Source organism: Enoplosus armatus, chromosome 20 (assembly GCF_043641665.1).
Source record: "Enoplosus armatus isolate fEnoArm2 chromosome 20, fEnoArm2.hap1, whole genome shotgun sequence".
In the NCBI taxonomy this organism is placed as follows: domain Eukaryota; kingdom Metazoa; phylum Chordata; class Actinopteri; order Centrarchiformes; family Enoplosidae; genus Enoplosus; species Enoplosus armatus.
This window is the reverse complement of record NC_092199.1, coordinates 20,579,731-20,606,501: the sequence shown is the minus strand read 5'-3', so window position 1 is coordinate 20,606,501 and position 26,771 is coordinate 20,579,731. Positions and strand designations below refer to the sequence as shown.

At 43.3% G+C, this 26,771-nt stretch overlaps 1 protein-coding gene across 1 annotated transcript; it reads left to right on the top strand.

Annotated features, from left to right (window-relative positions):
* The first annotated feature begins 4,634 nt into the window (after positions 1-4,634).
* LOC139303413 (Na(+)/H(+) exchange regulatory cofactor NHE-RF1-like) lies at positions 4,635-24,188 on the top strand. The gene is made up of 6 exons (XM_070927226.1): positions 4,635-5,200; positions 17,739-17,909; positions 20,397-20,550; positions 20,709-20,755; positions 22,472-22,588; positions 23,711-24,188. Exons 1-6 carry the CDS (start codon positions 4,730-4,732, stop codon positions 23,864-23,866), a joined length of 1,116 nt encoding a protein of 371 aa, XP_070783327.1. The 5' UTR covers positions 4,635-4,729; the 3' UTR covers positions 23,867-24,188.
* Positions 24,189-26,771: the final 2,583 nt, after the last annotated feature.

Here is a 26,771-nt window from a genome sequence, read left to right as displayed (position 1 = left end):
CAACTCTTTAGAGTTCATCATTATGAGCGAAATAGTTTAATGTAGAAATTTAAGCAAATAGTACGCAAACGATTAGAATGATATGAGAAAATAGTCCTATGCTATTGGTTTCCTTTGTATGAGTTAGATGAGAAAACCACTCTCGTGCATGTTTGGAGCTGGAGTCAGGATGTGGTTAGCCTAGCTTAGCATGACGACCGGAGGCGGGTGGAAACAGCGAGCCTGGCTCTGTCTAAAGTTAAAATAGATACGCCTACCGACAACTCCAAAGCTCACTCATTAACACGTTGCATCTGTTTAACCCCGAAATGCATGGGTGGCTTTGCAAACATATCTACATACCTCAGGTCTTTAGTGCAAATGATATAATGCAAATGAAGCCATATATTAAAATCATGTAAACTTTTCTGAACAATAACAAACACACAAAAAAATGTATTTTTGCATCCAGCATACCATGAATAAAAAATGTATCACTCTTGCATACCTCAAATCTCTTGCAACCCTATAAACATTTTAGAGAAAAACAATGCTTTTAATCGTTTTTAACACCAGAACATTATTAAAAACAAATAGTTTGAGCAATAACAGGGAGTTTAGTGCTTAATCCTGGGTCACTTCTGACCAGAGGTATGCATTTAAAGGTTAACCCATACACAAACAGAAATATAACAAGACCAAGAGTCATGCTAGCCATGCTAGCAGCTCTGTGAGTCTGTACCACAGCGGTGCTTTGAGCTAGATGCTAACATCAATATACCAGCATGCTCACAATGACAATGCTAACAGGCTAATGTTCAGCAAGTATAATGTTTATCAAGATCAACATCTTAGTTTTGCACGTTAGAATGCTAACATTTGCTAATTAGCAATAATAAACACAAAGTACCACTGAGGCTGATGGGAATATGCTCTGCAAGTATTTGGTCATAAACCAAAGTAAAGTGCTGGACAAATTGAAATTTTGACCTGATGACGGCGCTAGATGAAAAGATTGGGATCACCAAAGAGGTTACAATTCCTCCTCAGGGCAACATGAATGTCTGCACCAAATGCAATGGCAATCCATCTAATAGTTGTCGAGACACTTCGCTAAAAAAACGGAAATATCAACGTCATGGTGGCGCTAGAGCAAACATGCGAGAACCTCCAAAATCAGTAGGCTTCATCCTCTGAAGACCATGAATGTCTGCAGAAATGTTCATGCCAATCAAGCCAATAGTTGTTGAGCTATTTCATACCGATCGTGCTAGCATTTGTGGTGTTAAGGGGGAGTAACATGCCCTAACTACTCAGCTTAGCATGCTAAACTAGACTAACCACAGCTGAAGCTCCATATTTAACGCACAAACTCAAGATTGATACCGACCTTCTCATCTAACTCTCGGAAATTAAGTGAATTAGCATATTTCCCAAAATGTTTCACTTCGTCTTGAAGGAATTATATAATTCATGCTTCTTTGAATAATATATTTTTGGTTGTTTGCCTTACGTAGATCTCTGACTGGAAATAGTTTGTTTTTTTTAACCTACCTTTTAATTTACCACTAAATCATTGCTGAAGGTGTGTTGCGATCACACCAGTTGGCCAAACTGGAAGATATTGTAAAAACTACATACCCCCACGCACCACTGACATAAACCAGAGGAGAACACAGTCTCAAGGCAGAGTTATATAAGTTTGGATCCGCTTTGAAAAATCAACATTGCTACGACCTTATGTATCATGCAATGTACCAACAGATGGAGACAAAGGCCATACACTGTGTTCAAAGCCATGTGCATGGACAAAAGCCCGGTCCATATATATGACTTAGTCAGGCTGGCCAGCAAACTGTTCCGAGTGACTGTCGGCGGCTGTTGAACGCTCACTGACTCGAGAAAAGCTCAGGGACACAGCTGGAGGAAAAGCGTATGTGCTTTGAGCACCTGGCGAGGAAGACGGCAAGGGAACTCTATTTCTGAACATGCAGAGGAACTGTTTTGGTCACCTGAAATGTGTCTCCGAACATAACCAATTGACTATGATCTGTGGTTGGATGTCCAATTTTGTCCTTCATTTAGGAAACATTTATGTCTGTATTGTGTTAGTGAGTGACTGGACAGATTTGTAAAAAAATCTTTTTTGACATGTTGGCTGCATTATCCCCCCCCCCCCCAAAAAAAATATATTTTGCTTTTTCTGGCCTGATTATGGCCTTTGAAGCTCAGTTGCATGTTTGCCGGTTTGCATGTACCAAATATGTGCGCAGTGCCTCCAGAACATTAAACTCTGTTTATATTTGTATCAAGATGAACATGAAAATATGAACAAATATTTAGCATTTCTCTTCAGATTTTAACTCAACACTCAGGGTTAAATTTTGTTTTGAAATACAAGATCTAGCATGTAAGTCCTCATCACTACATTAAAGCTGCATTAATTGATTTTCATTATCTTTATTTGAGCCACTTGGGGGCAGCAGAACAAAATGTAAACATAACATTGCCGTATTACTTGAGGGGAACAGCAGAGCGTGGTGGTAATCCTCTGTGGGTGTGTCGCTCCAGGCGACACCTTCTGCGTTACACATACGTCATTTGATCCACCGATAATAGAAAAATATTGATTAGTGCGGCTTTAAGGAGCTAATGATGTCAGAACAAAACAGCTCCATGTTCAGGTTTTACTGTAACACAAGCAAGTGAATGAACTTCTGTGTGACAACAGAATGCAATGCTCTTCTGCAAATATTTCATATTGGTCAGTTACTTTATGGATGCCCTGACTCAGTTTGGACAGCTCAGGTCTGACACACTTTATAATCTAAAATTATTCAGACTTTGTGTATATTGAACAGTTCCTTGATGACAGACCATGCTGCCAAAAGTTGTCTTTGACGTGTTGTATGCTGCATAAGAAATAAACTATTTTTAACTGAGCACACTTTATATGGACACTAGTCTCCCTTGCAGTCACCCACCACATGATTAACAGTAGCCACAAGGGTGTGTACATGTGTGAGTGTGAGCGATAGACAGGTTGTAAGCTATCAAATTACCACAAACCAGCTGACAAACAATGCTTGAATTCTATTTGCCTGGTTTTGTGCTTCACTCAAAAAACAATCATGATCATAATCAACGTTTGTTATGTCATGAAGCTGCAAGAATAAATAGAAACAAAACTTCCCATCTGCAGGTCTAGCCTTCAAAACAAAAGCGTAAAAAGTGTTGCAGCTTTTAAAAATGTGGATTCAAATTAATTTACCTTCCCCCTTGTTTTCAACCTTGTACCAACTCCAGCGAGGGAGATGTTGTTTCTCAGTGCTTTTATGGTCCAGTTACCTCATTTTGTGGAGGCCGTGTAATAACATGTGGCATCACTATTTTCTAGATACTGCTTGCTCTCCTATGTTGAGAAGTTATGTGAAGTCGCGACCTTTCTTTGACCAAATTGTGCGGCAATGTTTGGTTGGTGAAAGTTGGCGAAATAGTGAAGATCGCTTAATGATCTTTCAAAAGATTGTCTTCGTTTTCAAGGTCAATAATCATCAGCCTAAAGGAGAGCAGCATCTGCAGCAACAAATCACATCCAGTAGCAGCACGTAGAACAAAAACAGAAGATCCAACCCACTTCTGCAGAGGTCATCTGCCTCCCAGACTGTAAAACTAGAGCTCTGGTCAAACCCTCTCTATGGAAGGTTTTAATACCCTGCCCAATTACATTTAATCTCCAAGCCCCTCCTTCCTCAAACAGGAGGAGGAGGAGGCTGTGGAACACATTCAGGAGACCAAACTAAAGTAACACAGCATGTCCTGACTGCATAGCTACTTATACTACTGAACTAATAAATGTTATGAGTAACACCTGTGCTTTTCCCTATTGTCAATGACTTCCCAACATACTGTTATGTGTCCTGCGCAAATGCACGAGTGTAAGAAATCATGTACAGTAGCCTGTGCAGTGTCAGTCTTGTATGAGGCAGGAATTGGTACTCCAAACACTGCAGAACAGTAACCAAAGGAAAGAAAATGAGGTACCCAAAATATTGTTGCTAGTCAGGGTCATATATATATAAATACTGAGGTCATAAATCCATCCACCCCCCCCCTCCCCTCCTCCACTCCCAGATAATTTTGCTCTGTCTCTGCCAGGAATAAATTCTGATGAGGAAAAACAACTGTTGTATTTACTCATTTAGCATATATATTTCTTAAATTTTCAAATTTAAGGGCACTTAGTCTAAAGGACATTGGTATCCTGCTTTTAAAACACACTCTGTAACTTTCAGTTGTAAACTGTAGTAGTTTAGATACCCACAATCTCAGACAAGGAGATTCAGGGGACGTGGCCCCGTGTCCTCCATGGTGGCTACGGCCCTGAAATCTTAACAGTTGCGATGTATACTGAGAAGTATTAGCTTTTATTTTGAAAATCCGATGACGCGCGTTAATCTCATTGCTGAGCACGGGACGCTTCGGATTGGATGTGGAAAAAGTAGACTGCGAAATAGCAGCTCACGGGGGGAGGGTCCGTGCACCAGGCGGTAGGCGTGAAAACGCAACATTAGCAGCGGAAAGTTTACTGTGACTCAGTGCAGCGGAAGTGAAGTTCCAGCAAAGTTAGTGTGCGCAACAGGTGTCAGCTTTTTTAGCGTATGCTTGTTGCGTGGCTCCGTCTTTAACGGCTTTGACGTGGTTTGAATAGTGAGGATAAAAGTTTTCCGTCGGTCCGAAGAGTAACAACATGTCAAACCTCCGACCCAGGCTGTGTGTGCTGGAGAAAGGAACCAGCGGCTACGGGTTCCACCTGCACGGGGAGAAGGGCAAGACCGGGCAGTTTATCAGGCTCGTGGAGCCCGACACTCCCGCCTCCGCGGCCGGACTCCTCGCGGGCGACCGCCTGGCGTTCGTGAACGGGGAGAGCGTGGAGGGGGAGAGCCACCAGCAAGTGGTCGCCAGGATACGGGTCACCGCCGGGCCACTCGAGCTTATCGTGGTGGACGCTGACACGGCCGAGCTGCTGCTGAAGCACAACCTGCAGTGCCGGAAAGAATTCGTCACGGACGGGATTCCCGTGCCCGGTGGGGACAGCGACTCAGACCGCGGGGACACACAGAGCAACGGCACCCCGAGGGAGCACACCCCTTTCCCGCGCGAGAACGGGGATGCTTCCTCGGAGAGGTCGGAGAGACTGAGTGTCAGCTCCAGCACCAAGGTACAGTAAAGCACAGCACCTCACTCTACTTACGTTACTGCACACTTCACTTAGTCGTACCATTAGATTGTATTCTTGAGCAAACATATTTAAAAAAATACTGTTGCCTCATAATAATGACTAAATGGGTGTCATCCCGGTTTTCTTTGGGCTTTAATAAATCCCCTCTAAACTAAACCCACCCTGGAAACTGTCAGGTCAAGAGGTCAGCTGTTAACTCCCTGTCCTGTGAATAGTAGTGTGGGTGATATGGACAAAGTCCTCTCATCCGATCCTGTGATTTCCTATCAACAAACACAGTGTTCTGATATAGTACACACTTCTGGAAAATCAGTTGAGAAACTTCCAGACGTAGAAGTTTAGTTTTGGCCTTTGGATCAGTATGTGTTACGAAACCCCCTCGACTCAAGGTCCAAGTACATCACTTACATTGCGTTCTATCCACAAGTAGTTTCTTAGTTGAGAAACAGTTTGTTGACAAAATATTTTTGGCTAATCTAACAAGAATTATTATTTATACCTGATACAGAATTCAAAAATCATATTGCTGCATCATTTACAACGCCCTAATACACCCAGAGATGTTAAAACGATAGCTACCACGGTATAAGCAGTATGGCAGAATCTCAAATTTATATCATCTCACTGTATATGTTGACATTTTGCCCAACTCTGCCTGTCAGTGGCTAATCATAAACTGCGATGTGAGGTTTACCAGCTCGTTCACAACACATTTAATTCCACATTACCGCATTATCATTGGGTCTCAGACTAACTTGCCATATTCATCAGTCAAAACAGCGGTGGGCCCTGGCTCACATGTCCCCATCTGATCCGAGGCCAGCCCTGCCTCTGAGCTGCAAAGGTTATGTGGAAATAGATCCCCAATTAAGTAGCCACTTCCCGTGCCAGCAAAAAGGCTACAAGCTCAGGCGGAGAGGTGACACAGCACAGTGAAACATGCCAGGCCGCTACTCATTCCTGTTCAACAGAGTCTTTGTCACATCAATGTCTGTCAGTCTCTCTGCTTCTCGTCTTGAATTCCCCGTCAGGTTTGGCTTGTCGGACCAGAGGTTTTGTCACATGCCAGGTAGTCCACATCTTGTTTTTTTGAGCTGTTATTATCATCTGATTGGATTATGAGAGATATGAATGGACACAATGGGATAAAGATGTTTCTTTTATTGCACACGCCAAGAGTGTTTAGACTTTAGAGTTGGATGAAGGTGCGTCGCAATTTCTGGTCTCCTGAACGAGCTTTGTTGACGGTCCTCTCAAAACGAGCTAGATTAACAACAATGCTAATGGTTCGACGCCCTGTCTGGGCCTCTGAGACCTTCCACCACATCAAAATTTTTTGACGTGCATTTCTTTCCTTGGATTACCATAATCCGGCCTCCTTTGAAAGACCAGGCTTTTGTTGTCCGTTGTGAAACAATTTTGAAAGGTTATTCTTTGAAATGGTCGGAAACATGGCAAGCTTTTGTAGGCTATGTAACCGTTTCAACCAGAAGCCCAGCCAGCCTGGGCCCTGATTTAAATGTTGTGTAACAGCAACGTAAAAATAGCCTCATTGTGTTGGCGTTTAGCTCTGAGAATGGGAATCTGAGAATTTTATTTCGGATTTACAAATACAAATGGGATACTTGGCTATTTTAAGACTTGGCCCCCCTCAGTAGGTAAGAGTCAAGGATCAGCTATAAAACAACATGAAGGCACTGGTAGTGATTCTGTGTCTTTCATGGATTACATTGTAAGTCCTCATGCTTAAATATCTATTGGTAAATAGTTTGACACCCTTTCTGGGACTTTCCACCACATCGAAATATGAAATACTTAGCTAGCTCCCAGGTAACGTTAGGCTAAGAGCTAGCTAATGCTCATCTCAACCCCCTTCTTTGTGCAGCCTCAAATGTCGGACAAAGTTAGCAGTTGTTGCTTCTCCATTCTTTTCTGTTGACCGCGACATAAAGACTCGTCTTTATATCCAAATTGCAAATGTGCGCTTCCAAACACATCTTCCCTTGCAATATAATTGGCTACTGTTGGATAGATTCAAATTATATCTGTTGTCAAAGTTAAGCTGCAGGTCTTTTTTCGATGTTGTCAAGTCTAAAGTCACCAGATTTAAGTCCACGCCTCTGCCTATACCTGTATGGATCTTCACGTAAGCACATTTTGCCCCTGTTCTGCTGTTTACAAATGGGATGTTTAGGTCTCTGTCTCCTTCCACGTAGGTGGCTCATGCCCTGTCACTAATACTCTGACCTCCAGCAAGTGAATAGGCTGGCTGGCTGGGATGCTAACCTGCAAACCTCCAGCTACATTCCTGCCTGATGGGAAACTTGGCAGAGCCTGCCTGATGGTCTGATACCAGCTTCCTAGTGGGATGCACTTGAGTGGGCTGGCCAACGATGACGTGAAACTAGCCCTGCTGAGCACAATCGTGGTTACGCTTCAAACAATAGTTCCTTTCACATGATTGTCTTTGGTTAGACTTGGTATTGCAGCCCACGGCTCAGTCGCTAAACTTTTTTTTTTCACACTAGATTAAGCAAAATGCTCATGGTGATGCTCTTAACAAAGACTAGGACATCTAATTCTTCAGAGATTGCTTTTTTCCTGGCAGATAGAAGCATGAACTGAGTGAGCATGCCATCATATTATGGTAACATCCTGGCCTCCAGCGACTCGGTCCTCCACCGCGGCTGAGGGCCGTCTATCGGTCACCATAGAAATCCCAAGCAGCAGAAAGAGGCTTTGTCCGCAGTGTTTGCATGCAGAGAAAGGCTTCTGGGCCAGGGAGGAAAGGAGAGAGGACTCTCACGCCTCAACAAGGGAGGCCATGCTGACCCTGAAATACCTACACCCTCACTTAACACACACTGTCAATAAGACCGGAGAGAAGTGAGAATACGTGTGTGTGTGTGTGTGTGTGTGTGTGTGTGTGGGTGTGTGTGTGTGTGTGTGTGTGTGGGTGTGTGTGTGTGGGTGTGGGCCACAGGATTAAACGGCAATTTGTTCTGCACTTGATGTGAAAATGTCAAACAAATGATCAAGTAAAAGGAATCCGAAATTAATGGGTGTTGAAAGTGTTGAGGCAAGGTTCAATATAACATAAGTTGGTGCCATTTCACTCCCAACAATCCACTGGTTACTCATTAGGAGAGGATACAGAGTCATTACACTGTTTTCAGCCCTTGTGCTGCTGGCTTCCACTCGCCGCTACAGAAGATCTTGAGACTTTGATCCTCGGACTCCGACTAAAGGCCTTGAGGCAGCCCTCATCTTTCCAAGGGAGCATTTCTCCTTCAGTGTTTCACAACATATTTTATCACCCAGCTCATATAAGCCTGGGGTAGAACAATTAATCTGGTGCTTTATTGAGTCAGGAGTAGTGAACACTATAAATCAGTATTGCTGCCATGTTACTCAATATTTCCACCGGTGCTTAAGTTTATTCCACTGATAGAATGTCTGCAGTTCGTTGCACCCCGTGCATATGATATTTTGTCTCAGTGTATTACTCAACATATCGAAAAGTGTTTTACAGCTTAGTCGACCATATAGCTTGACCAATGCTGGATTTTTAACAGTCGATAAGAGCACCTTAAGGTTGTTTTTTAAAATGATTGTGACCAAGATATATTCTGAGCGGGACATTTGATAAAAGGACAGATGATAAATAAATGTCTGAATGTTAGAGCAGAGACTATCTGATGGCCACATCCTTTCTAAATGACCTCAAAGCATCTCCAGCGTTTTTTGTACTGCAATTTACTTATCGGTCAGCGTATATGCCCGATACCTATATATCTACAGTAGCTAATATCGGCCGGTCAGCTCTAGTCAATAAGAAAGTGAATTGCCTATTTTGATAATTGATTAACAGTCATTATTAAGTAAAAAATGCCAAACATGCTCGTTGAATATCCTTCCATGCTATTGCAGCAACTGCACCTGGTAAATGACCTTTTCCTACCGACTGAGGATTGACCTCTCAGCAGTGATCAGATAATTATCATTATTAGCGTGTGTGTGCGGAAAGTACGCGCACGTACGATGCAGGCAGGAAGGCAGAGGTCGTCATCTGGTGGAGATGCCGTTTAAATTAACTGACACATGTTCACTGATGACTGGACACCTGATTGTGCAGCCCTTCCTGGTACTCCCCCAGTCAGTACCAGGCTGTTGATAAACTGTGCCTATCTGAAGTTACATTATAGCCTGTACTTAACATAGCATTAACAGCACTGATTGTTTGAAAAGTGAAAAAAAAAAGGTTTTACTGAGACCAAATCTTTATGGCATTGCCTGCCAGAGCAACTTTCCATCACATGTTTCTTGATATGGGCTGCCATCCAAAACAAACTCCATAAAAGTGCCGTTGACGTCATCTGACTTAGATCCTCAATGCCTCCCTGTTTTCCTAGTGACATAGTCTCAATAAACACACACACAGATACTAAAAATGCCTGTGGGCTGTCCTTTTTATTCTTAGCAATAGAGAAAATGTTGCCATCCCATTCATGTTTCAGCATTTTCCACTTGAGGTTAACCAGTGACACGCTTCTTACGCTGAGATGACAGGAGACTTTGAGCCATCACTGCTGTGATCACTTTGTTGCCTTCGGCCTCTGACGGGGCCGTGAAGTTAAGCTTTCCAGTGAAAGCCTGCAGATCCGTCAAGATTTAATCAGTGTTTGTGGCATGACAGGGATTATAATTACATTTGGTACAAGCAATTAGGAAAGTGTCTTTGAGGTCTCTCCATCTCTCAAACTCTTACTGCGTTGATACTATGTTACATACTGTACGGAATAGGGCTTTGTCCTCGAGCTTTGCACTTCAACTCTGATCAGTCAGCAGTTGCTAAATTGAGAATTCAGCATGACCAAACCGATTTTGAGATGATTATATGCATAGAGACGAGGCGTGGGGAAAGTAGAAATACAAGATGTTCTGAAGTGGACAGTTGATGCAGAAAATGTTTGCCACCAGTCCCTTTCATACACTCTGTTATGGCGTCAAATTAAGTTTTGTGAAGCTAAATTTGAAAAGAATATTATGTAAACCATCCATTTGCAGCTGCTTACCCAGGTCTGGGTGGCAGGAGGCAAAGCAAGGTACCCCAGACGTCCTACGTCTCAACCACACCCACCAGCTCCTCCTTAAGCCGGGCTCAGACTACAGGAGTCGTGGGCCGATTGATCCCAGATTCACCCCTCCTGACAATCAGAGGAGAAATCTGGTCTGGGACCTTGGTCGGTACCAATGTTCAGCCCAGATTATCTGGTAGCGGGGAGGGGTTTACAGATCCAGTCTTAAACCTCCCAAACTGCTCCCAGACTCATCGTTTCATACCACAAGACCACAAGAGCCAATGAGAGGGAGTCTGCAATCTGTGAAGTTATTTGCAATTAACATTAGCAAGATGCTTGCTAACTTAACTTGCCAACATTAGGACTGCAGTACATTACTGGTACAGTACTGGGTGGGTGGCTTTTTCCCCGTTGCACTCCACTGAGCTCAATTTGACACCATACATTCTCCCATGTTTTTCTCTATAGATTTATAGAAGACAGATCTGTAATTCTTATTCTGTTCCTATCACATCTTTGTTGCACTCTTTCTAATACATATATATACATACGTGTATGTTTATATATGAATCTTAAATAGATTTTTCAGTTGCATATTTCATAGCCACACACACACACACAATACAAACATACAAGTTTCACTCACACGCAGCAGGTTCCTCTGTCAGCTTACGAGCTGTTAGCTGTCGGGGTGGAGCCAACGAGGAAACCACTTCCTGTGCCTGTAGCGAGCTGCTGTAGTGCTGAAGCTACATTGTTTGTTTTTGTCTCAGCCAGTTAATGACAACCATAACGCTAGATGCAGTGGCAGTTCTGTGTATTATGTAATCTCATAACTTCCTCAAGCAATAAACACAAAGCTACATGTTACCACGTTCACCAGTCGGTATATGGCTAATCAGTTTGGACAGATTGGACGTCACACACCAAAATACAACTGGCCGCTTTACTCAACATGATTTATTTACTGCAACAACTACTATCTGCAAGACTATACATGTAATACTGTCATGGAAATGGGTTCTAGCGGTTACAAGAGGCAGAGTAGTGTACCAGCATGCTTTGTTGGGGCTTTTTACTACAGAAAATGAGTCAGAATGAGGCTGGCTGCCTGCCTGTTTTTTATTTGTGTTACACAATGGTAACGTTTTTTTTAATCCTAAAAGTAATTATGTTACCGCAACAAGTGATAGATTAAAGTACTTGGTCATTGAACAGATCCGTGTGCTGCCGGACCTCACTCATTTTTCAATTGATTTTGCATTTATTTACTGACAAGATTATTATTTTTGCGTCAAGGTCCACCTACTAGCTTTTTCAGAGCTTTCAGCAACATCTCATGGTCTTCATCAGCAAATGGAACTGGCTCGACCATATGATGTGGTTGAAAGCTCCCAAAAAGCTGGTAAGTGGACCTTGAGTTGGGGTCATTTTGTCCCACAAATAATAATAATAATGACAATAAATCCAATACAAGAACTGAAAAGCAGTGAGGAGTAAATTGGAGGAACTGTTATAAGTCCATTGCACAACATCTGCCGTTGAGGTGTACTGTGGACTGCAGTGCCTGGACTCCTCTTTTGAGTAGATTATTTCAAGAGGCTGGCGTGAGAGGGGCTGTAAGGTTCAAGAGTGTCACAAGGCATGCAGCACTCTGACAAACCTGTAAGGGTGGTTCAGTGTGGCTCAGTTCATAGACATGGGACATCTTGATGAATCATGAACATGTTTGGGGCGTAGCTTTTCTTTTCTCTCAGTGGAGTTGTGCCCAGAGATGGTCGTAAAGGTTTCACGTCACACTCTGTTTAGCGTTTCACCCTCAGGTCAAGGTCCTCCCAACAAGTCAACCCCTTATTATGAGATACCGAGTTGGAGCACAGGATCTGATGTTTAACTGCAGCGAGCTGTAAAACCATTAACCTTTGATATTCAACAAGCTGAGGGAATGTTTACAATGGCTGCCTTTTATACCATCACACTGAAACTAGGCTAATCCTGCATTCGCAGTGTGGCTGCTTGTGGCAGATCGCAAACCAGGTGTTATGTTGGTACAAAGTGTCATCCACTGAGCCTGCAGCCAGATCTCTGCAACAGGAATTGTATTTTCTGGTTACTCTGTAGTTGACCTTTGACCTCAGGTGCTCTGCAGATCTACAGATAAATATTTAACTTGAAATGCTAACGTTAAATGTATTTCTTTTAATTTTCTACAAAATTAAAATGAGCTTATGTTTAAGGTGTACGAGGACGAGAAGAAAAAAAAAAGGTTGCAGGCATTTTAATGGGACTTAAAGTGAGCCTGTTGTTGATGTGGGTAGAGAGAGCGCAGCCCGCAGGCCTGACTGCACTGACAGGCGCTTTCTCGTCCTGTTGTCATGTATACCAGGGATGAAAGAGACCGATCACACGTGTGTCACGTCGGGAACACGCCGCAATACCACAGTGAATCAGACAGAGACTGATATAAATCTATCCACAAGCAGCCAAAACCTGTCCGTTAAGCTTAGCCCGGAAGTGTTGAGTGTGATTGTAGTTTTTATAATGGGCTCCGACTCAGTCCTGTCAGACTGTGTTGAGGGCTGAGACGTATCAGCATTCCTTTGAGCTCTACAGTGTCAAACTGTTGTCACACACACATATATGACAACACATTGCATACCAAGTGGCATACCCCTCAGATTGGTATTTGCAGATGAATTCTGCGCTGCTCCCAACTTTCACTGCAGGGATCATTAGGGTATCATATTATTATTATTATTGCTGGCCAGTCACATGTCATACATACTGTGTAGATACTTCAGATGAGCTTGTAGGAGTGTGTGGGGTCTCTTTAGCAACAAACATTGTAAATTGTATCAATGCCAGCATGTTAAAAAGACTCTTTGCCGGACTTTACCCAGTGGCGTCATTATCGTACAGCACTTACTGTCGCTGCACTGTCTTGCTGTGCGCGGCTCTGCTGATACTGTGGTTTTCCTGTGCATGCTTTGAAAGAGACGGGGGGGGGGGTAAGAAAGTAGCACTCAAATTTCACTTGAAATGCACGCATTATGATCGTGGTAGAGAGATTTATGTAGATGGTAACAAAGGAGACGTCTGTGTCTTGCGTGTCTCTGCCACACATACATACTCCCAGGGTCGTCTTCTCATTTCATATAGATTCACTGGTATTTGCAGAGAGAGATAACCAAAGGGCGATCTATCTCTGGTCACCCGTGCCACAGGCAGATCCTCTCCTCCCCTACGGCGCAGTAAATGGATTACATGGAACCTGTTCACCTTACACGACGGGTTGAAACACCCGTCAGTAGCCATGCTGGATCTGTGAGATGGTCCGCTTTAAGCAAAGTGTTTTGTCCGATCCTCTAATGTCTGAACGTCCCTTTTCTGTTAGATGTTAGAGTGTTGTTACGAGAGCTTGAAATGTCTGTACCTGTTTAGTCAACGGTGGTCAGTGACGACAAACACCAATAAACCCAAGCAGTGCTGCGCTCTTTCCGGAGATTCTTCTTTAAATTCAAACTTAAATTCATGTGCATTGGGGAAACAGGCGTTTACATTGGTAAAAACATGTACACAATGAGAAGAATTGTGATTTTGCTGTTAGGAAAAAATAAATATATATATATATATATACAGATAAGTAAATAATAACTTAAAAGAAAATGGAAAAGAACATTTAAAAAACACTTTCTCTGGGCCGAGGTGACTTACTTTTCTTTTTTTCTCAGTTAAATTTTTATTGTCTTTTTACCTATATATACAAACAACAACAACAACAACAACAAAACAAACAAACAGTGAAACATGTTGTGAAGGGGGGGTTACAGTTCATACATAGTTTGCTGGTATTTTCTTATTAAATCATTGTACAATTTACATTATTATCAATAAAATTATACAGTGCCAATGTCCCTATTTGTAAACCTTAATCCATTTTTCCCATTTTCTGTTAAACACATCTTCTTTCACTCTGAGAGAACAGGTCATTCTTCAACAGGAACACTTCTTGGGGATTGTATATCCTAATACCTCACCCAATACTGACTTCAGTCTTTCCCAGAATTGGCACGTTTGTTGTGTTTGAATTCGTTTGCTTGTTATGTTAGGCGTAATAAAAAAACATATACAATTTTTTCCAATTGAATTCTCTCCACTTAAGTGAATTTGTAGATGTCTGTAGCGTGACACACATATGGTACCACTCTTCTTCTGAAATCATGACATTCAACTCCTTTTCCCACCTAAATTTTACATAGAAAGTGGTTTTAGCCTGACACTCCATTAAGCTACAATAAAGTTTGGAAATAATCCTTGGTGTATTTCGATGATATGCATTGACCATCACTTCAAAAGAAAGTGCTTTTTGTGTGTTTGCTTCATATTTGTGTGTATGATTGGCCGGCTACTAGTGTTTGAACTCACACACAGATAAGCTAACGGAAGGGACTTTCGGTCGCTGAGTTTATCCTTAAAGCTGCATTAATTTGGTATTTTTGGCCACTTGGTGGCAGCGGATGAACACAACAACAACAAGAATATACAGTTTTTTGTTTGGAGTCGTGCTTGGGGCCACCCGATGAATGCACTGCAAGTCTAATATCTAATGACTGTTCCGTGTTCACCGGCTAGTCGCTAACTGTGTGTGTGGTTTGGTGCTGAGCAGGTCGTGTACAGTGGGTTTTTACTGCTGTGAACGAGGTCGATGAGAACGGCGAGACCCTGTAGAGCTGAGGGGAACTGCAGAGTCAGGTGATGGCTGTTTGTGGGTTTATCAGTAGAAGTGAGACCTTTCACATACATACAATATTGGTTAGCGAAGCTTTAAGAGGGCATTTCTTCCCAGGCTTGGTGCCATTTTAGGGTGGAACCTATGTTGCCTGACAGGAGGCTCTGCCTTAAAGGTTGTGATAAGGGAACAGAGGTCTTCTCGCAGTAAATGCCACAGATTACATGAAAGATTGCAACATGATTTGCTGCAGCCAGGATGGACAGTGATGCGTATCTGTAGATGTATTTTTAGGTATGTATACATAAACCCCCTGGCCCAGAAGGAGGTATATAACTCTGCCTGCAAGATGAGAAAATTGTAGTGTACAGCATTCCAGTAGCGTACTTTGCACCCAACCTGTTATATCATCCTTATCATCATCATTAACAGCCACTGGTTATGTGGGCTTTGTCATAAACGTGCGATTCCGTCCAAAGGTTCAACCTGACCGTCGCCTCACCTCAAGTCCTCCCAAGATCCCATTGACTCGCTCAGAAACCTTCAGCAATCATCAACCAACCCGACTTCATATAAACCCCCCGGATCGATGCGTAATCCACTTTGCAAAGCGGCTGAGGGGGGCGCGCCTGCACCGAGCGAATGCTGAGGTTGCAGCAGTTGATCTTGAATGGTCACATGGCAGCGGCTGGCTTGCAGATAGCTGCTGATAGCCGAGGAGGTTGCACAGATAGCTGCGGTTTTATCAAGTGATGGAAGTGCAACTGGCGGTGGAGGAACTTTTTTTTTTTTTTTTAATATATAAAAACGGCGCCTCAGATGTTCACTACTGTTGCCGCTTCATTCACACATTAGCTGTAAAAGGGCTGGGAGGCTTGGCTGTGGAAGCCATGCGCCAGCAAGAAAAGACATTTTAATTTTTAAATGAAGGTTGCAAGAGAGTAAATCGAAATTTTAACTTTTAACCCTTTGAAAATGGACATGTTTAAATGGATCTAAAATAAAAACAATAATGGCTAGAACATTCATTCATTTGCGTCAGAAAGCTATCATTTTACGCTACGTTACATAAGGTGAATAACGCGGCGGGTCGTTGTTTGCACAATCCTGTTCAAATCGATCTAAAACTAAAACCATAACGGCTAGAGCGCGCATTCTTTTTGCGGCAGACAGCTAATGCTTCTGTCTTGAGCGTTTATCACGTTGTGCGCTCATGATGACGCCATTTTTACGTTACGTGCGGCGCACAACGTGATGCCAGAGGAGGGAAGCAGAGAAGAAGGTTGATAGGAAAGTCGGAGAGATATTGGGAAACTTAGAATTGCACATAGTTCAAATAACTTATGGAGTGTTAATATTCTGTTGATGTTTCTACATTTAGAAATCTTTTGCATCAGTATGTTCTGTGTGTTTATTTTGCAAAATTTGACGAAAAAACACAGAACCGATTTTAGTATTTTCTCTATTTATGACACAATTTCAATACCTTTTATTATGGTACATTGACTTGCACTTCTTGTAGCTTAGGTTGCACAGATTCTAGGGACATGAAGCATTTGAAGATATTCCAAAGAAATTACATCACAATAAGCTAAAATTCCAATGTCTGCACTGGCGGACCATTTCTATTGCAGAGTTTAAAGTCAAAATGAGTTAGTTTAGCAGTATCTCTGAATTTTGACATGCATAAAATTGGCTTCCACATTGTCTGCCGCACATCCCCAGACTGGACAATATGTCAAATGTTCACAGTTAGATTAAGGAGAGAATTGTAAAACTGATCTTGATTGTCTGCAACAAAAGTTTTGTAACATGACAACACCTTTTTTTTTTCTTTTTATGGCGCTGACCCCATTCGACAATCGTTTAATAAAGAAGCCGCTCGCGGCGTCAGTTCAACAGCGCTCTAACTGCACGTGTGATCTCCACGTAGATCGTGTCATAACAAAAGATTCATTCAATGTATTACATCATGTACCACACGTACAGTATGTAAATAGGGAAGTTATGTGACGTACGTATTGGTGCGGAATCTCAGATTGACGCAAGCCACATCTGGAAAGCGGCCTGCATTGGAGAAATCGAAGGCAGATTAATTGCACCACGTTGTGTTTACATTGCGCGGGTTGAAAGCAGCCATTAAGTAGCGTATGTCCCGTCCCTTCTTCCAATCAAACATGGTCCCGAGGTTCTTGAGCTGTCTCCCTGCTGTGTAGTCGTTGTTGTGATTTGATTAACTTACCATCGCTTCATCTGTAATATCTCTTCATTGTAATTTACGTATACTATTGACTCAATGAGTTAAAATTCTGTCTCATAATTATGACTCAAAAAGTCACAATGTCTGTTTTTCTTTTTGTTTTTCCGGGCGGAGAGGGGCATTTCAGGGACTCTGGAAGTGATGAGTATTCCCAGGAAATACACAGAGCCGTGCTCACTAGAGGCTCTTCAGAAAGTCTGAATGGCATTAATCAGCTACACAAATGAAGTCGGAGCCCAGATGACACTGTGTATTATTGCTATTTAACACAGAGTGGCAGTAAAATATTACTGAGCACTCCTTTTTTAATGAGCTGTTGATTGTCTCGTGTGTGTGTGTGTGTGTGTGTGTGTGTGTGTGTGTGTGTGTGTGTGTGTGTGTGTGTGTGTGTGTGTGTGTGTGTGTGTGTGTGTGTGTGTGTGTGTGTGTGTGTGTGTGTGTGTGCAGGAGGAGAGAGGCGGGCTGCGGCCTCGTCTCTGCCACCTGAAGAAGGGGGCCAGCGGCTACGGCTTCAACCTGCACAGTGAGAAGTCCAAACCAGGCCAGTTCATCAGAGCTGTGGATGAAGACTCCCCAGCACAGAGAGCCGGCCTCAGAGCGCAGGACAAGATCGTCCAGGTACGCAGACACGTGTACACGCACACACACGCACACACACACACACACACACACACACAGTCGGTCAGACTTTTTCACATTGTTCCTGATTGGTGAGATTGTGTGTGTGTGTTTTATTTTGTTTGGATCTGAATCAGCTGTAATCCTATTACATTAGTGGGCAAACAGGAAGCTGAAATCCTGAGAGGTATTAGGTTGTTATTATTAAATGGAGAGTGTATGAAGCTGTAATATGCATATGTTTTTGCGTGTGTGTTCATCTACATGCTCGTGTGTGTGTGTGTGTTTTTTTATGGTGTGTGTCTGAAGCAGAAATCAGAATTTTCTCCCTCACTGTGTGTGAGACAACAACATGGCAGGGTCCGAGTTAATCCACTTACTGTGTCTGCTCAAACAGTCTGCAGGGCCTCTCACGTGCAGGAGAGAAGGGGGGAGGGGGGGATGGGTGCAAGGATGGTGTAAACGAAGTAACACCACAACTGTGCATGCTGTATTAACATCGAGAGAGAAGCTCTAAACAGGTCGTGGTGGAGGTGTAAGAGGTGGATTTCGGGAAACCAAACGCTCAGAATGTAATGAATGTTCTGTGGAGGTCGGGTCACTAGAGAAGAATATAGCGGAGCGTTCTGTACCACCGGTCCAATGTTCGCAGCCAGCGTGGGAGTCGGGGAGGCCGAGAGATTCCTGACGGCATTCCCACCGCGGATCTTCCTCCCACAGGAATTCCTCAGCGACGTCTCTCCCTGGATGCTTGATTAGTTCCAACTCGGGGAGTATGCTTGTATACCCCGCCCTGTAATAAAACGGCGCTGCCAAACATTTTCACATCACCGATACCGTTACTCATCTGTCAGGTTTCGTTCCATTCATTACTTCTTCTTCTACTTCTCTACAGTTTATGTCCAACATTCTTATCATCCTTTGGCTCAATAAGATCCAAGTGATTGGAGTATTTCCATCTGTTGCACCCTCCAAATATTCCAACAATGTAACAAACAAGCAGAGCCCCAAACCCACAAAGCAATGCGTCACATTTTTATAGATGTTAAAATGACCATTGTAGACCCGTCAGTGATGACGCAAAATGACGATGATTAGGAAGTGTCCAAAATCTCAATTTACTGCTCACTATTGACTAAACTACAGAGTGTGTTATATTAGCAGTCGTGATCTAGTTGCTAGTTGCTTCCCTCAACACTTAGCTGACTAGGTAGGTAGCACGTTCCCTTTATTTAACAAGCTAAATAGACCCTTTTAGTGCAGATGTCATGATTACAAGGCAAAACAAAGGAAAAACGAATCACTTCAGAGTAGCAGGCTACATAACCTCCTGAAAGTATCCTCTTGCTGTGTTGTTGGGTGCCAGAACCGAAGGAGTAATGGCTCCAAATTTAAATATTTATCACATACGAGCTGCCACTGCCAGTCAAAAAAAAAAAACACCCCAAAAAACAAAGACAACTATGGTTAAGCGCAATAAGACGAAATGAGGCGATTGTGTTTGTAGCTCACAATTCATATCACGTAAGGTTAAATAACGCGTTGTCTGTTGCAGGTATGGATAACGGTATAAAGGTGTGTCCACCTAATCAGAAATTGGGGAACTCTGAGGAATAGGTGATTTCTCTCGTTACGCTAACTCTTCTAGCGTGTTAGCTAACTCACTGAGTGAGTGTGTTCGGGTTGGCCAATCTGGCCCCATTGGTCAATGTTAATGTTCACCAAGCGAGTGACTGTACATATTCAGAGAAACTCCTATTTTCTTCAGCCATTGTTAAGAAAAAAAACAAGCCAACAAAACCTGCTAGCTAGCGTTAGCTCCGCCCTCAAAAATAGTCATAATGTTTACGAACAGAAATGGGGTCTATAAAGAGAGTTAGAGAGCTAGTCTTAGCATTCATAATTACTTTGGTATGGTTGTCGTTCTTCGCTAACAGGAGCTAACTGGCTAAATTTGGTAGCAGTTATTAAGCTTGCCAAGAGAGGTTGGGGGACGTAGTCCTTTTTTCATTTTCACTCGTCATAGCAGGTGGAGCACAGGTGTTACTAACAACATCATTCAGGTGTCCCAGCTAGCCATGAACAATACCCCGGAAACTGAAGCAGCTAAATGGAATTTGGCCATTATTCATGTTATCATTTACACCTGTGCTTCTTCTACTGTCACATGTCAAAATGTCTTCTGTGGCATAAAAGTGTGATTTGGAAACACGCCATGATATTATACAGACGTTTGAAAAGGAGCGTTGTGAAATAAAACTGTATGTAATGAAATGTTATTAAAGTTTAATAAATATCTTTTTTAGCTATTTTCATAATGGTGGTTAAAGGACCGTACCACTGCTTTTGCATGTGTCATGTCCCACAAATGAAATGAAAACGACGTAGCAGACTGTTGAAACTTATCCAATGAATCAATCCGCCCTTAAACTGCAATACGACGTGACAATAACGAATCCCCCCCCCCCCCCCCCCGTCCTCTCTCAGGTCAATGGAGTGTCGGTGATTGGCATGCAGCACTCGGATGTGGTGGCAGCCATCAAAGCAGGAGGAGACGAGACCACGCTGCTGGTGGTCGACGCCGAGACCGAAGAATTCTTCAAGCAGTGCGACGTCCTGCCCGCCGAGGAGCACGTCACTGGTGCGACACACACACACACACACCAATCGCGTTTGGCTTCGTAAAAGTCGGCTGCTTTAGTATCTGGAACCTGGCAGAATCAGCAAAATCGCATGTCATTGCATTCCATTACGGTGTTAAAAAGGTCGTTTATTGTATGTCTTCTTTTCGCCCTGCAGGACGTCTTCCTGAGCCAGCGTCGGAGAGAGCATCAGGGGAGGAGGAGGTGAGGACCACTGCACACGCACACACACGCTTACAGATAGTGGCCTGGAAAAGCCCCACTGATCCTCTCTGGACATTCCTGGTAGCAGATTAGGAGCTCTGGACAGTGTTGTGTGAAGCACTCTGGCTGTCTTCATGCGTCTCCCGTCAGGACTGCACTGTAAAACTCTAAACACACAAGCACACACATACAGACCTGCGTCTGACCAGTAACTACTCATATTTTGATGCTGGTCCCAGTCTGTAACTGTTGTGCAAAATTGGTGGAATGCCCCTTTAATCAGCAAGCCAGTGAGTTGGTGTGTTATTCCACAGCCACAGCAGGGCGAGTTTATCAAAAGTAAACACATCCTCTCCACACACACACACACACACACACACACACACACTCTCACAACATGGGAAAAGTGGATTGGCCCCTCTGGTGACATAGCGACTGACCCTTCACCATGGCAACAAGAGCTCACCAGTGTGTCTTTCCCCTTCCTCTCTGTCTCTCTCTCTCTCTCTCTCTCTCTCTCTCTCTTTCTTCGGTGTCCCGGAGGATCATGGGATTGAAGTGGCTTTAACTCTCGTGGGGCGAGTCGGGGATTATGCTAATGAGCGGACTAACGAGCGCCGTTCACACACTCGCACATGCAGGCGGATTATACTCTGCTGCAGCAAGAACAAGCACTCATTCACCAGCAATTACATAACTCACGACGACCTCTGACCTGTATACGTGTGTGTGTGTGTGTGTGTGTGTGTGTGTGTGTGTGTGTGTGTGTGTGTGTGTGTGTGTGTCAGTTGACCATATAAACGGCTGAGTCGGCTTCACCATCAGTTACAGAAGCTGAGAAACATTCCGCAGCTGACTGAAATGAGTTGATTTGAGCTAATAGGCTCCATTGGACAACTTCTACTGCCACTGTCAGTTTGTACACTGACCTATTATATCCACACAACATAGCAACAGACCGACCACTTGCATAAAACACTCCCAGACTCATAGAGCGTCCATTACGAGAGGAGAGTCTGAATGAAAGTCCTCCTCCAGCAGGGAGGAAACGTCGCCGCAGGGCTCCTGTGTTTTGCAGCATTTGTCCCAAAGCCACTTCCAGAGGCCCGGGTTTATTTTTAGGAGAGCACCTGCTTACGAGTTGGATGCCAATTTTCATCCACACATGAAGCGACGTCGCCGTAGATCAGGGAGATCAGGTGCACTTGGAGACCGTGGACAATATTTCAACCAGTTTGTCCGTCCTGCGCACAAAGATTAGTGCTGACGCCGAGCCTCCGCTTTTTTAATAAGTGAGTGGTGGGAATGTGATTCAAGCGGCTCAGCACGGGGCTCTGCTGCCCCCTGCTGGACAACACCGAAACAACCGTCCACGTTACAGAACGTTTCCAGCCCCTGCAGACCGTTTCAGTTGTAGAAGTCCAGGTTTTGAGATATCCGTCTCTGAGGTGTCTGCATCCACGAGGTGAATATCGTTTTGTTTGTGGCGCTCAGTGCCAAGATGATTCTAGTTAAAGCAAGCAAAAAAAAACAACAACACTGATGCACTCAATTTTCAAGTTTATCAACTGCTGTTTTTAAGTACCCAATGGAATCCCAGGGTCCATCAAATCCAGTTACCCAAAGTCTTGGAGGACCGACAGAGAGACCCTTTTTTTCATTGTCAGCAAGGCCAAGGAGTCTTTCAGTGTTGAAACTGTTTGCTTTGTTTGGCAGGGAGCAGCGGAGGCGAAGCCCAAAGCGCCCGTGAGCTCGGCCTCCTCCAGTGCCTCCTCCAGCGCCTCCTCCAGCGCCTCCCTGCCGGCAGCGACCACCAGCACCCCCCCTCCAGAGGTACTGCAACCGCATGTTTACTTCATGCAAACACTTCAGCGCCTTTTTTTGTTTGTATTGATAAAACTCTGAGATGCGCTGAGCACATGCACACATTTATACACTCGTCGATCAATAGGTCTCTTTGTCCCACCCCCTGACTGTTGTTCCTCTGGCCCAATAATGATGCAGAGGGCACAGGCATGGCAGCTTTATTTCGATTATATGTAATACCCCTTTCATTTGGTGGTCAGTGGTTGTTCATTGACCCCAAACATAGCTGCCCAGGCTTATGGCATCAAGCTTACGGCCATAGACAGAAAGGTGCTCACCCAATAAATGTGTGCCGGAGCACCGTCACATGTCTGGTCTAAATCAGGATATGATTGGACACGGGGGGGGGGGGGGGGGAGGACCTGAAATTGCATTGAGCTGAATCCAGCAACCCTTTGACCGAGCGTTGAGGCCACAAGGTCTGAGACTTGAGAATAAAGTTGAACTATTTCAAGACAAAAAGTCACAATTTCGTCACTTGAGGAAATGTTTTGGCGTATTCCCTCGACAAATTACTTGAACTATCAATTGATGGTAGTTGGCCAAATATTTTCCTGTAGATCGAGGAATCGATTAATAGACTATCGGCTCATAATTTCAATCAAGAGAGTGTTGTAAACAGTGTATAAGTCCTTTTTCTCGCCGGAGAGAATCTGACATGTAATTCAGGTGTTTGGGCAAGGTTAATGTACAATCTGTGAACGTGTGTTGACGTGTGTCACTCATGTTGTGGGGGACATAAATCTGTAAACACAGTCACATTGTGGGGACTGATTTTCTTTTGGGGACAAAATGCAAGTTCCCACAAAGTAAATCATTACGTTTTTAGGGTGAAGACCTAGTTTAAACTTAGTGTCGTGTAATGTCCTCTGAAAATGATGGATGGAAGGATGCGTCTCCGACTTAGGCTACCTTCAGGGACACATTTCAGACTAATTGGGGTCAGCTTGCCCAAGCCGCGTCCGCAATTGGGACGGGAGAGTTAAGGCAAGTCTCCAGGAAATTAATGTAAGTCTATGTAATGGCCCCAAAGGTGACCCAAGTAAACATGGTGTGTGTGTGTGTGTGTGTGTGTGTGTGTGTGTCCAGGTTGAGAGGGCCCCGGAGCCGTCCCCGGCTGTCGACAGCCTGGGTCTGGGCCTGTCGCTGGCCCAGGCCAAAGAAAGAGCCCGTCAGAAAAGAGCCGCCAAGAAAGCCCCGTCCATGGACTGGAGCAAGAGGAACGAACTGTTCAGCAACTTGTAAATGACACCATCATCATCATCATCATCATCAGGTCCGTCTCCTTCAGACTCGTCTGTCCTGCCCTGTGTCCGGTCTCTGGATTTTGTTTTTATGTATGAAAGACATGTTCACATTCAGAACATTCTCAAACTCCCACATTGAACAGTATTACGTGATGATTTTATTCGTTTTTAATTTAGTTATTACTTTCATGTTCAAACAATGGTTGAAAATGTGAACGTCACACACAGGAATGAATGTTAATATATTACGAAGAATGTTTTAAAAGAGGAAAAAGTAGTAAATGTACAGTTTCTCGCATGAAAAGGACCGTGTAAGGAATAACGGGGGGGGGGGGGGGGGGGGGGGGGGGGGATAACCTGTCGGCAGATTTTTGAGTCAAAAGTTTAAATCTACAGTTCAAATGAATTTGATGTGTGCAATCAGTAACAAGAATGAAAGAATGGATAGACATTTTCTCTCGTCAGTATCTGTGACTGAACAATGCTGAATAACTCTCCTGAGCCCTCATTGCCAACAGAACCGTTCCATGACAATCTGTTTTTCCTGTCGGAACACCGTCAGTATGTTCAAAACTCAAGGTGGTTGAAGGGACTGTGTAGTTTTTTGTTTGTTTGTTTGTTTAAATGACGAACGCTCTCGTAGCCTTACTGGAAAACAATTCTCCACTGTCTGTCCAGTCGTCTTTCCCTCCAGGGTTTCTGCCATGATATGTGATTCAAGGAAATTACAGATTTTTATTTTATTTTTTTCCCAACGTTGCTCTTGATAGATTTGTACATACATGAATAAATGATTTAAGAGGGGAGAAAAAAAAAGAAGTATTTTGACTGGAGTGAAAACGAAGCTTCTCAGTAAGTCGTGTTGATTCTGCTGAAATTTTAAAAGCTGCGCCTGTCGGTCTGAGTATCGACGACACTTTTTATCACGTGAAAGTGTAAAGTATGCAGGTGTGCTTGTGTTGGCTCTGTGCTGTAGAATGTATTGAGCATTGACAAATATAACATTTGGATCAAACGGAATGGAGTCTCTTTTGTAATGTCGTACGTTCTTGACCGTAAAGCTGCACTTATCCATATTTTTATGTTTAGTGACTGTGTAATGTGACAGCGGACACAGTTAGCAACTAGCTGGAGAACATAGTGGAGCATTTAGCAGCTAAAGAGTCCTAAATATAGATATTTACAGTTATTATAGATGCAGACATTTTTCCAGAACGGAGCTAAAAGGAGAGCGAAGGCCAGAAACGTGACCCCAGTTGAATGCTAACGTTGCTTTGTGTCTGCTGGATGGGAAAATTAGCTAGTTCGCTAACACATATCATCACGCTAACGTTATTATGGGAATGTTGTGTTTTACAGCTTGTTCCGCTCCCCACATATGCCACAAAACTAATTTATCAATAGTCCTTTAACTTGGAGGTCCACTTACTAAGACCCTGAGATGTGGTTGACAGGTCCGGGAAAAAGATGCTAAATTTACCTTAAGTTTTTAGATTTTTAAGATTTTAAAAGTCTGGTCAACCTTTACAACCGCGTCATCTTTCCAGTGTCTTGAAGGTGTGTTTGGGGGGAAAAAACCCCTGCAGGTTTACCTGTCTTTATTTGTGGACATTTTGCTGCTAAACCGTTGTGCAGTCTATGTGCTAACTGTGCCGACATTAGCTGTAGCTAGCTAGCTATGCACTTAGTGTGTGGCAGCCCTGGTTTGGGCGCTAATTTCAAGCTCAAATTTAAATATTTTCAACTCACATGGACACGTCTTCACCTTCATTATGGAAGTCCAGGGAGGCAAAAATTACTTGCACCTTTACATTTGACTAAGTAGGATTTTTTTTTTTTTTTTTTTAATTCCCCTCGCTTTCTGCCTGAACACACCTGGACAAAGACACACTTCCTCAGTACAAATTGTCCTTTTAATGATTTCCAGGATGGTACAGAATTCCAGTGGAAATATTAATACAAAGTAACAAGAATCCACCAAAATGGAACAGAGGAACCTATAGTGTGAAAATGCCTTAACACCTCAGAATGTTAGAAACATGCCGACCCCCTTGTTTTGTTACAGTGCACCCGTCTTCTGCCTGCAAAAGTTGGGGGAGAACTTTACAGTTTAAAAAAAATCGAAGAGTGCATTTGTTGGACAAATAGAGATTAAACGGTGGCTGTAGGTAATGGCTTTTCTTCACTGGCCTCATTGACAGAGGATAGCTCACAGGCAGGCCTTCAACCGCAACAATGAAGTGAATGGCATTGGGTCAGCGACTGACTGTAACGTCAGACGAATTCATAATAAAAGCATCTTTTTGCACAGTGAATACTCAATAAGGTGCGTAAAAAAAAAAAAAAAAAAAAAAAGAGGACAGGTAAATGAAAGTAAAGGAGAACTAATACTTACACAAACACAAACAACCCTAACACTGGTGATCCTGATCAACTCTCACTAAGCTGGTTTGCAGCTGGTTCTGTTAACCCTGGTTTTGCCAGTCCAACTATAAGGATCCATAGTAACGTGTTTAATGAGACAGGATGAAATAGTTGATTCCTGCTGGGAAACTCGCTCATTGCAGCAGTGAAAACTAATTATTCAATGGTTTAAAAAAAAAAATTAAAAAAAAATCAGAAAGCCAGAGTTAACCCAAAATATAGCTGGCTAACCCACTATTTACTTTGTGAGAGGTCCCTGCTCGTCTATGGAGTCTGGAGTGAGCCGGAATAATTTGAACGAAGCATTATGGAAAAAAAGATATATAGTCTTGTCCCTGCAGGAGTAGTTGCCATTGATGTCCGACACTGTAGTCGGCACTGTGGACTCAGTCTACTGCAAGCCCACGGGGAGAAAAAAGCCAAAAAAGTAGTGCTTTTTGTGTTCTTCTGGTCTTTATGAATACGTTGGTTATCTGCTT

Excerpts from the sequence above, each read along its gene's own strand:
- LOC139303413 (XM_070927226.1), top strand. The coding sequence starts at position 4,730 with ATGTCAAACCTCCGACCCAGGCTGTGTGTGCTGGAGAAAGGAACCAGC. Across the intron at positions 5,201-17,738 it reads GTGTCAGCTCCAGCACCAAG|GAGGAGAGAGGCGGGCTGCG; the intron begins GTACAGTAAAGC and ends GTGTGTGTGCAG. Across the intron at positions 20,756-22,471 it reads GAGCATCAGGGGAGGAGGAG|GGAGCAGCGGAGGCGAAGCC; the intron begins GTGAGGACCACT and ends TTTGTTTGGCAG.